At 45.0% G+C, this 11,749-nt stretch overlaps 1 protein-coding gene across 1 annotated transcript; it reads right to left on the reverse strand.

The window, feature by feature from the left end:
* Positions 1-9,611: 9,611 nt before the first annotated feature.
* LOC147693096 (uncharacterized) lies at positions 9,612-11,544 on the reverse strand. The gene is made up of 3 exons (XM_086936880.1): positions 11,412-11,544; positions 10,443-10,689; positions 9,612-9,911 (listed from the first exon to the last, which is right to left on the reverse strand). The coding sequence occupies exons 1-3, from the start codon at positions 11,475-11,477 to the stop codon at positions 9,775-9,777; spliced, it is 450 nt and encodes a 149-aa protein (XP_086793006.1). The 5' UTR covers positions 11,478-11,544; the 3' UTR covers positions 9,612-9,774.
* Positions 11,545-11,749: the final 205 nt, after the last annotated feature.

Below are 11,749 nucleotides of genomic sequence, written 5' to 3' on the forward strand. Positions count from 1 at the left end.
AGGGTGCCCCACGACATTCCTAGTGGACACAGGAGCCACTAGATCCACGATCAGATCAGCCGCAGTTCCAGGCTTGCCAATGTCTGGAGAGACAATACAAGTGGTGGGGGTCGCTAACAGGAGAATGACCAGCCCCTTGACTGAACCAGTGCAGGTGAAAATAGGGAAGTACAGCGATGAGCACCAGTTTGTGGTTTGCGATTCCAGTCCTGTATGTCTGCTAGGAAGAGACCTTTTGTGCAAGTTAAATTGTACCATATACTGCACACCACAAGGAGTGGAGGTATTGACCAATGACGATGATGCTGACTTCAAAGTTGCAAACTCGAGAATATGTGTGGAGCTGTACCCCACTCTGACAGTAGATGAGCTCCCCTGGGATCTGAGAGAGACAGTGGCACCAGAAGTGTGGGATTTCACTGGGGAAGAGATTGGATTGGTCAAGGGGGTGGACCCAGTGAAAATTGTAGTGAAACCGCATGCTGAGTTTCCAAGAACACCCCAATATAAATTGACTCCAGAAACGATTGCAGGTATAAAGCCCGTGATCGAGTCCATGATTAAGCAGGGAATACTGAAAGAAATCGTGGGTAGTCCATGTAACTCCCCGATTATGGGTTTGCAGAAACCAAATGGGAAATTCCGGATAGTGCAGGACCAACGAAAGATTAATAACATAGTTGTCTCATGTTGTCCAGTGGTACCGAATCCATCAGTGATACTGTTTCAGATACCGTTTCAAGCCGAATGGTTCACTGTGATAGATCTTTGTCAGGCTTTCTTTTCGATCCCTTTGGACGAAGAGAGACATTTTCTTTTCGCATTTAAGCTGGAAGGTCGCGTCCTAACATGGTGTCGTATTCCTCAGGGGTATACAGAGAGCCCATCGATCTTCAACCAGCTTCTGAAGAAAAATCTTGAAAGTCTAGTGCTGCCCCAGAGGTCAGTTCTGGTCCAGTACATAGACGACCTCCTTGTGGCGTCAGAAACAGAAGAAGCTTGCAGGGAGGACTCCATTGCTCTGCTAAATCACCTAGCTGCAAATGGGCACAAGGTGTCCCCGGGAAAGTTACAGTACTGCCTAACAGAAGTGCAGTACTTGGGACACAGAATTGAGAAAGGCAAACGAAAAGTGTCACCAGACAGGATAGAGGCGATCATGAAGATGAATGCGCCTAAAACACAGAGAGAAGTCAGGATGTTCCTAGGGATGGTGGGTTATTGCCGACAGTGGATCGCGAACTTTTCACTGAAAGCAAAACCCTTGCAAAAACTGACGCACAAGGAGGTGAGCGATCCGGTACCATGGGACAAAGACTGTTTGATGGCGTTCCTACAGCTGAGAGAGGACCTGTGTCGTGCTCCGGCTCTGGGAATGCCTGATTACGATAAACCATTCTTGCTTTACTGTTGTGAGAGAGAGGGTTGTGCGCTGTCTGTGTTAGTCCAAATTCATGGGAATGCCCGTAGACCAGTTGCCTACTTCTCGGCTACTTTAGACCCAGTAGCCGCAGCGTTGCCCGGATGTCTCAAATCCGTTGCTGCAACAGGTGTCAGTATCGAGCGTTGTGAGAACATCGTGATGGGGCACCCGTTAGAGGTGTACGTGCCCCACTCGGTTGAACTGTTGATGACCAGGACCAAAACACAGCATCTGACCAACAGCAGGCTCACGCGCTATGAGCAAGTCATCCTTGCTGCAGAGAACGTGACCCTCAGGAGATGCTCTGTTTTGAACCCTGCTACCTTGATGCCACTCCCAAATGATATAGATGATGATGAATGTACAGACCATGACTGCCTCGATGTGACTGAACTATGCACCAAACCTAGACCCGACATCGTGGATGAGCCACTGATTGACCCAGATGAAATTTTCTTTGTCGATGGCTCGTGTGTAAGAGACGAAGTTGGGCAGTTGAGAGCAGCTTACGCTGTTTGTACAATTACTGGAGTTGTGGAAGCTGGATGCCTGGAAGGAGTACACTCCGCTCAGGTAGCCGAGATTATTGCCTTAACGCGTGCTTGCCTGGCAAGCAATCAAATTCGAGTCACCATATACACCGACAGCCAATATGGTTACGGGGTAGTTCACGATTACGGGCAGTTGTGGTCTCAAAGAGGTTTCATGACCTCTTCAGGCTCTCCCATTCGCAATGGAGAATTTGTGCGCTTGTTGTTAGAGGCGTTGCAATGTCCAGCAGGTATCGCAGTTGTGAAGTGCACCGCACATACCAGAAACATGGACTTCGTGTCACAAGGCAATAGATATGCCGACGAAGTCGCGCGGTATTGCGCGGAACAAGGGTACTCTTTCACAGAGGTGGAAGTGGGTGAAATAAATGTAAGAACTGAATTAGGTATGATATTAGAAACTGTTGATTCCTGGGACGAGCTGAAGTGCATGCAAGAAAATGCTCCTGATTTTGAAAAATAAACATGGGAAAAGGCAGGATGTGTGGTGGGTGAGGCCCATTTCTGGGTCTCAGCAGATGGCAGAGCAGTGTTACCCAATGAGATGGTGAGCCCAATGGCTAGACAAATCCATGGTCCCGTACACCTAGGGAGAGACGCTATGCTGAGAGTATTTAGGCAGACCTGGTATAATCCTAAATTCAGAGTAGCAGCCGAAGCAGTGTGCCAGCGTTGTGTGACCTGTCAGCAGTTGAATGTAGGGAAAAAGACACCAGTTGCACTGAGCCACATAGGGAGGTCGGGGGGTCCATTCAACCGTATGCAGTTGGATTTCATTGAACTGCCAAGGTGCAACCGCCTCCGTTATGTCCTGGTGGTTGTTTGCGTATTCTCCAGATGGGTTGAGGCATACCCTACACGTAGGTGCGACACCCTCACAGTAGCCAAGTTACTGCTTAGGGAGCTCATTCCGCGCTTCGGGGTGCCGGCCTCTTTGGAATCAGATAGGGGAACGCATTTCAACAGCGAGCTTGTGAAGATGATTTGTGCGGCTCTGAACATAGATCAGAAATTGCATTGCAGTTACCGACCAGAAGCCTCAGGAATTGTGGAGCAGATAAATAGCACTATTAAGGCCAGAATTGCAAAAGTGTGTTCATCAACGTCCTTGAGTTGGCCTGACGCTCTGCCATTGGTCCTTATGAGCCTCCGTAGTACCCCAGACAGAAGAACGGGGCTGTCGCCTCATGAGGTGTTGATGGGGAGAGCAATGAGGTTGCCATCTGTCCCAACTGCCGCACTGTTAAACATCACAGATGATATGATCCTGGACTATTGTAAGGGGCTGTCTGACGCCATTCATTCTGTGTCCCTTCAGGTGCAGGCTGCCGAGGTTCCATCGTGCCAGGACCTGTGTCATGACCTGTGCCCTGGAGACTGGGTGCTTGTACGAAAGCACGTGAGAAGAAGCTGCCTGGATGTTCGTTGGCGTGGGCCTTTCCAGATCATCCTGATCACGAACACTGCAGTTAAGGTGGGAGGCCTGCCCAATTGGATCCACGCGTCGCATACGCGGAGGGTTCCAGCACCTCTGGAAGAAACAGCTCCTCTCTCGGATAGACGTCCAGCTGCGGACCGAGAAGCCATAGAGGGGGCCAGCCAAGCTGTAGAGGTGCCAGCAGAAGCAGGGAACGAGTCTGACCAAGCTGAGGACGGTCAGTACAACAGCGAAACAGACGACGCTACTGAAGGAGAAAGTAGCTGGGAGTACGAATCAGACACTGATCAGTCTGAAAGGGAGCGTGAGCAGACCAGAAGGAGAAGGAGCAGAAGGGTACGTGGAGAAGCTAATTGGCCACAAAGAAGGAGCTCTAGTCTGAGGTCAACTCCAGAGAGAACCCTTGCTCCGATATCAGAGGACTCCGACCCGGAGGAAGGTGCTCAGGGCGCTGAAGCACCGGACTTGAGAAGGTCAAGAAGAGTGCGTGTGCCTAGCAGAAGATACGCCACCCCTGAGTGGACATATCTGGCGACAAATGTCTTTGGAACAGGAGACAGGGAGGATACGAGCGGTGGTGGTGTCCAGCTCTGAGCCCATCATCACAGTGGAAGTACAACTGTTAGTACCCGGAGTCGAAGCAGAAGGGTCACTAACTTTCACACTCCCCAGCCCTCCCCGCCTCAGCAAGTTAAAGCACATGTTTTTCACAGAATTGCAATTCCCCGACTTTGGTACAAAAATAACAAGCCATGAAGAGCACGTTCTTCGTTTGGAAATATTGAACTATGCTGTCAAAGCTGCAGGCCCAAGCCTGATTGTGGATGCTTAGAGACTTTGTAAATAAGCAAGAAAAAGAAGATTACCTAGCGCCCAGGAAGCAGAGAATCTTAGGGACTTTCCTTTGAGTTGACGGAGAAGGGCTAGGGTTGTCTGTGTTAAAGCTTTTAAAAGACTTTTGCAAAGGAGGTTGTCAGCTTCCAGTTGTGTGGTTCTAAGGACAAAAGGAGTAAAAAGGACTGTAAAGGAACGAGAAGAAAGGAACTTTGTGCTGAGAAAAAGAGAGAGCCATACTGTCTGACGAAATGGAAGCCGGCACCCCGAATCGCAGAGCCAAATGTATAATAGGCACACTAATAGTAGGAGTGATAATTTTAATAGTTTTAGTAGTCACAGTTTCCTATGTAAAGGGACATGAGGATGAGGCAAAGGTAACCGATGTGAAATCTGTAGTGACACCTAACCCCACTGTTGCTGGTAAGAAAGGGGAAAACATTCAGGAGAAAGCGTTATTAGCAGCAGAAGCCCGTAGGTTACACGTGGATGAGTCCCAAGGCGACTTTAGGTCAAATGCTTATGCTAAACTTTTGTATGAATACGTGGATGCCATGGAGGTTAAGACTGCTACGTCTGCATGCAGTTGCCGGCGTCTGTAGATGAAGGCATTAGATATCATCACCTCCCGCTGACATATGGCATTACATGTAGCTTATTGCTTAGTATATTTTATGGGAGAGATAGTTTTGAATACTATTTCTCCAATTATGACTCAGTGTTACCAGAAGTCCCAAATTATAAGCAGATGAACAAATGGGACTACTGGAAGAGTGAAGACAGATTGGCCAAGTTCTTCATTCCTTGGATTACCTTAGATACTTCACATGCCCGCAGAAATAATCTGACATGCAAGGTGTCAGAAGTCGAGAAGAAGTTTATAGGGCAGGTGGATGATCGATACAGGAGACAAAAGATTTTGAAAAAATCAGGACAATGGAAAACAGATTGGACCGAGGAAGAGAAGGCACACAAAAGAAAGGGTAGTAGTGGTCCAATAGCTTTGGATAGAACGCAGAGAGGAAAGCTATGTCTTCACCGAGCCAAAACGTATTATGAAAATGTATACGTGGGAGAAGTTAGCTGTGAACATGCTTTCAATCTAGAATATTATACCAAGGATTTCCAAAAGGGAATGCAAGTGATTCCAAATGTATATTTTGTATGTGGAAGAAATGCCTACGTGAGACTACCTGATAACTGGTATGGATCATGTTACTTGGCAATTATCTTCCCCAAAATATATCATGCCCAAGACTTAGAGATCATCGAGGGCAAGGCATCAGCAAGAGGAAGGAGAGATATAGGAGATGCAGAAATGGTTGGAGATGTATTTGGAGCTGTGTTCCCTCTTTTAGGACTAATCCTCAATGATGTCAAAATTAGACGACTGGCAACAGTCGTAGACAGGTTGTCTGCCAGCACTGCTCAGTCCTTAATGCTGGTGGAGGGAGAGATGCAATCGATAAGGGCCATGGTTCTTCAAAACCGTCTTGCATTAGACGTCCTGCTAGCAAAAGAGGGCGGAGTCTGTAAGGCTTTGAAGGTCCAGGAATGTTGTACTTACATTCCAGACAATTCAAAGCCCCTGGACAAAGTCATTATGAACATAACTGATATTCACAAAGAGATCGAAGACCTGAGAAGAGAAAATGTCTGGGAAAAGGTGGGCCATGGAATGAGTGAAGCTGGAGGTTGGCTCACCACATTAGGCAAAAGCTTTGTGTGGTATGTACTGAAACCTATCATCATAATATTGATCTGTGGGATCGTGTTGTGGGGATTGGTGAGGGTATTCAAGTGGTACAGAGCAAGGAGGTTGGAGAGGGCCCAGAGAGAACAGCTACAGAGATTAGCTGCCATACAAGACAATCAGTACAGGAGTCTGAGGGCTCTAGAAACGCAGAAACGAGGTACATTAGCAATCACTTCAGTTTAAATGTTAGTGATGACCCCGAGAGGTCATCAAAGGGGGGAACTGAGAGAGCGCAAACTGACCTGAATGTACAAGTACATCACACTTACACGTAGTAAGCACAAGTCATGAAGAGAAATGCCATGAGTGCGGATATTATATGTACCTATACTCTGAAATGTGTAGTTAATCTAGAGATTTATGTAGAAATGGAACTAATGCAGAAATGTGTGAAAATGTATAACCTTATTAGACGTGATTAATCCCGAATCCATGTCGTGTAGCTGCTAAAATGTAAGGATGACATGCTACAATCACAGAACGCAGTAGGCCTCAGGGCCAGAGCTGAAGGGGTCGGGAAAGGAGTTCGTTTGCACGACATGGAATGCACTAATGTCATTTAGTTGTCAAGTTAAGGGTTCATATTTTATAGATGTGTTTACCGAATCATAGAGTAGAGTATTAACATGCTATTAATCAATGAAGGATTTGAATGGTATAATCATTATGAGAAATGTTGTAGGCCTGAAATGTTTAAAGACACTGATTTACACGTATTGGTCTGTGCTGAGAATAATGTTGCAAACTTTTGTTGGAAGTCTATGAGAATTGGGATCTTGGCTGCAGATGTCTGTCTGCAAGAGAAAGGGGGGATCCAATTATAAATGAAATGAATAGAGGTTTGTTCAGGAGCCGGCACAGACACGGAGGAGGGTTCCGGAATGTTTAAGGGGTATCAGCTGGCCGGAGAAGAGTCTGAGAAGCAAGGTCAACTCTAACGCACGAGGCCTCATCATGGAAAAAGCCAGAAGCTACACCACGTGAGGGGCGTCTCACGAGGGGCGTCCCAAATGTTGTTGTATGTTTTTGTATTAGGGACAGCACCCCTGGGTGGAGTTAGGGCAGATGCCTGAGGACCCTTTAGAGAGCGGATGGGTAGGCAGAGAGGGGTCATGACTGGAGGACTATAGGTTTTCACCAAGAGACTAAGAGTGGGTGATCTTCCTAGGAAGTCATTCCCCGCTGACACCTTTTGATAGGTTGAGACTTTGTTAAGTAGGGATACCATCTAGAGCAGGGTAGGGACAGCCTAACCTGTGTTTTCCCTCCAGCCTTAAATGACGGAGAGATCTCAATACGTGTCTATGCTTGCAGCCTTGTTATTTTTAGAACTTGTACTTGTAGTCTTCTTTGCTCGTTTGAGGGTTTTCCGCGAGCACATGTATGTAGTTGGGCCCGTGTATCTTGTGAATCTCATTTTGAGATGCCTGTATTTGCAGCTGATTCTAACTTTATAATAAATCTTTGAAAGCTAGAAGTTGTTTGTGATCCTTCAGAGCGGAGTCCATTATTGGGTGAACTAACCTGGTAAGAGATACACTTTTTTCCATCAATGACAGGCAACAAAGGTTCAGACGACCAGAACGGGGTTTTAGATCAAGAGTGATAAGGCAGCGATCAAAATCTCGCCCCCGCACCCCCATGTTGTATGTGGGGGTAAAAGGAATATTTAAGACACCTTCTGATACTTAATCTGCCAATTCCCATGTGCTTTTATGTAATACAAGACTGCTGTTTGCTGCCTGCTGCAGAGGCGCCCCTAAGATTGCCAGCCTTTGCCCACACTGGGCCCCCTCCCTGCCAGCAATCAATCACGAGAGCACCAGGACTCTAGTGCCTCTCTGTCTACGTGGGACCCGACCCAACAGGATGTGAGGCAGCCCCAACATGAAGAGTTACAACATACGGATCCATCTTAGCTGCCTAAGTGTGACACTGAGTCGCGCACAGACAGGCACCACGCTGGCAGTACTGCATTATCCTCAGACTGAGGCAGGAGCTGTGCGGTAATCCCACATCAAGACCAACAGCTAGTATGACTGTCGGAAGAGACCCACCTGTTTTAAATTACCCCCAAGATACAAACCAAGCACGGCTGCCACAAAGCCAGCTGCATTTGCCAACAAGCACTTGGAATTTCAATTGCGATTATTAGGTATCTCAAGTATAGAGCAATAAGACCACAACAATGCATAAGCACTATTCATTACGATGTTATGGAGGCTCCACTACAGGAACTTAAGAGGAGCTGGATTCATGGTCAGTCTTCGTTACGGCGCCAAACTACAGTACGCACCGTCCGCCGGGCATGATTTTGGGCAAGCCAGCCTCAGGCTCTGTGAGGCACACACTTGGGTGCAGGGGGCAGCCCACTGGCAGCCTGAGCCTTGAGCCATGCCTAGCAGCACAGGGCAGAGAGAACTCCGGGCAGCTGATCATGCACTACCGCTTACGTCAAAAAATACATTGTTAACTTAATACGCTGTTTGCAGGGCTGGCGTCACTGTTGTCTCTCTTACTTCAGCTTGCCACTGCCAGCCATGCCACGAGATGCCTGTGGCATCATGATACTTGAACCAGGGACCTCCTGAAAAGGACATCAAAGAGCGTTTTGGACCCGCAGAGCTATCCAGTAGGTTCTTGCTGTTTGTCCATGATTGGCTCAAGGGTATCTTATACATTTTAGACTCACAGACAGAATGTAAGTAGCTAAGACATATGTCAAGAATAGAAACAGGCCACTTTGTAATAATATGCCTTTTTTACACAATACCAAGAATAGTTTGAAATGCCACAAGTTATAAAGTAAGGCACAGATTTATAAAACTGTCACTGAACGCAGTGCAGCACCCTAATTGGCTGTGTTGCATAACAGGGAGAGAGCAGGGAAGTGGCATGTCTATCCCTCTCTCTAACACCACTATACTAGAATGCAATGTTGTCTGAGAGTCTAGCCTGGGTTTTGTACTGAAGGGTACTGTTCGTGGAAACTTTCCAATTTTTGATGAGTGTTGTACCAAATACCTATTTGCTTCGATTCAGGTCTGCATTATAAAACAAGCAAACCAAACACAAAACTTCTCTAAACCTGGTCCTAATTCACAGATTAATTTTCTCCTGCTTTGGAAAGATTACTTTTTAATTCTACAGTGAGAGGTAGATACCCGTTTAAAATAAATCAGAAAAATGCAATTTTAGCTAGGTTTCTGCTGCAGAAATACCACAAGCACCTTCATACAAAAGTAGTGGTCTGCAAGAATGTTATACTTTGCATTCAGATAAGCGTAACAACCAGTAGCGGCTCGCATAGGGCGTGCAACAGGGCGGTGGCACGGGCGGAGAGGGGCAGGGTAGCAAACACGGACACACAACAGAACGAAGGAAAGTAATTACATTTCTCCGTTCCGCGTATGTCCATGTTTGCTACCCTTCCCCTCCCCACAGCACGCCCTATACGAGCCGCAACTGTTTATGCATGCTGCTACTCATGACTCACTGGGACTTGCCTTATTTTGAGGTACAGAGCATTATTTGAAGCTGTTTGACATGGTGACCAGTGGCAAAAGACTAAACCAAACAGTGGTGAAATGAAAAATGTTCAAAAGGTATGTGTCAACATGTAATTTTATTTATCGCAAGAACATATTTAGCCCCATGGGGGCCAGGATACCGAACAAGAGGAAAAATCCAGAAAAAAGTCCAGGAAAAAAAAGGAGGGAAAAAAGGCCAGGCTACTGCAACCAGAACAAATTGCTTAACGGAAACCAGCAACTTAGTCGTTTGATTCTAGATTCTGAGTTTTCTTTAATCCTCTCCTAGCATTGCAAATCTTTATCGCCAGCTTCCTTCTCATACTTCTGTAGTCCAGTGATGGCCAGCCGTTGGTACTGCAAACAGACTTCATGAACTCTGGAAAAATAAAATAACATACATCAGTATCATGTTACCACAACTATTTTTAGATTTTAATAGGGCTGAGCTTCCTTTAAAAAGTTTGTTCCATTATTTCATATAGAGTGCCAGATGAGATATTGTTAGGGTTACAAGGGTTCATAAGTGTAACATTGAGGGCACTTGGTCAAAGAGGCACATGTGGCTAAATAAAAGCTGCAAGCACAGTATTTTATAAGTTCAGTTTGCCATCACCCATTCATCCAGTTTGAGCCCCTCACCTGGACCACAGATTTAGAAATAAAATCACAACTCACAGCTTTGTGCCAGATTTGAAACACAAACTCAGCACAAATTGTTAATAAATTACAAGACCCCCATTGCTCTTCTTGCTCTTTTGCAGACATCTGTTGAGTAATGATTGAGTCATCTTACCATTATATGATACCAGACCACACATGCAAACCTTTACCAGGTACCATGTATAATAATGAATTTTCGCAATCCAAGATTGAATGAATGTTACTTTGAACATTTGTAATATCTTACCAAATAATGCATCAACCTTCTCCTCATCAAGGACAGCTGCTCCAGCACGAGCCTTCGTTACACCTTTTGCAGATGCAAGTTCTTTTGGAGAAAAAAGTATTTCGCTGATACCATTGAGAAGAAAACATGCACTGTCCTGAGCTGCCTTGGCTTCCTCCAAGAGCTTGTGCAATTTCCGCTTTGGAACGAGAACATCTTTGAACCGTGAAGGATCATTTGAGTCCTTCACCAACTGCTGCGTATCAGTCTGCAAAATAACACAACTATTAACTATTTGCCATCATGTTAGGTTGCATATTAAAAAAAATATATAGGAAGAGTGGTTTTTTGAGTTGGCATCTATACATGGCTAACAATGTAATATTTGCTAGGTTCCCTCCAACAGTATAAAGCAGCCATATTTAAAAACATTGCATGCAGAAAGATTTCAAAGTGCCAGAATAACTTGCAATTATCTCTTGAAAAATATCCTGAATCATTAGACACTGTTTCTTCACTAAAAAAACTCAAGAGAAAAAATATATATTAACATATAAACTTCAAAACAGATTGACCACTTGCAATGTATCTTCACACACTAGCCATAATATATAAATAAAGAGGTATTGATAATAAAGGACAAATGTACAATCTATCCATAACCAAGTAAGTAAGTTGTCCTTAATAGACAGTACACATTGTAAGCCTGAACTTGAACCTCCTGAAAAAGTTGCCTAAATAAAATAGTTCATCCAAAAATGGCTGCCTTATAGTAGTGCCACAAGCTAAACGTTTCAGCCCTTTTCATAAGTGTTACATTTATCTCTGGAGAGTAATCCAAGGCATATGTGAGGACATGCATGTTCATTTTTACTGTCCATTATTGGATTAATTAATCACAAATCTAGGTTTTTACTGAAACAGGTTGGTAATTTGTACCATTATCCTGCAGTTGCAAACTTATTATAAAGGTTTACTTATTGTGGTTACCAGATGATTGGAACAGAATCGTAGCTTTAAAATCTCTCTCTTCGGTGATTGTCCGACCAGCTTCATCTATGATTTCGACCAGCCATTTACAAAGAACTTCCCCGGGATTGTCCAAAAGCAGGACGTCACCAGTCTGCAATATAACACAACTATTACCTATTTGGCATTATGTTAGGTTACATACTAAAAATATATATATTACAAGTGTGGCTTTATCACAAAGATCTATATACTCCTAAACCATACGACTCACTTACCAGAGATAGCTAGACTCACCAGCACCTAATCTGCAGAGACACAGCAAAAATCAACAATAACCGACTAGAAAGAAAAAAACA

The sequence above is a fragment of the Lissotriton vulgaris genome, chromosome 9 (genome assembly GCF_964263255.1).
Source record: "Lissotriton vulgaris chromosome 9, aLisVul1.2, whole genome shotgun sequence".
Lineage (NCBI taxonomy): Eukaryota > Metazoa > Chordata > Amphibia > Caudata > Salamandridae > Lissotriton > Lissotriton vulgaris.

Bases quoted from the DNA above. Each gene is read 5' to 3' on its own strand.
- LOC147693096 (XM_086936880.1), bottom strand. From the start codon at position 11,477: ATGAAGCTGGTCGGACAATCACCGAAGAGAGAGATTTTAAAGCTACGA. The intron at 10,690-11,411 runs GTAACCACAATA...GTTATTTTGCAG, and splicing joins GATTCTGTTCCAATCATCTG to ACTGATACGCAGCAGTTGGT. The intron at 9,912-10,442 runs GTAAGATATTAC...TTATTTTTCCAG, and splicing joins GAAGGTTGATGCATTATTTG to AGTTCATGAAGTCTGTTTGC.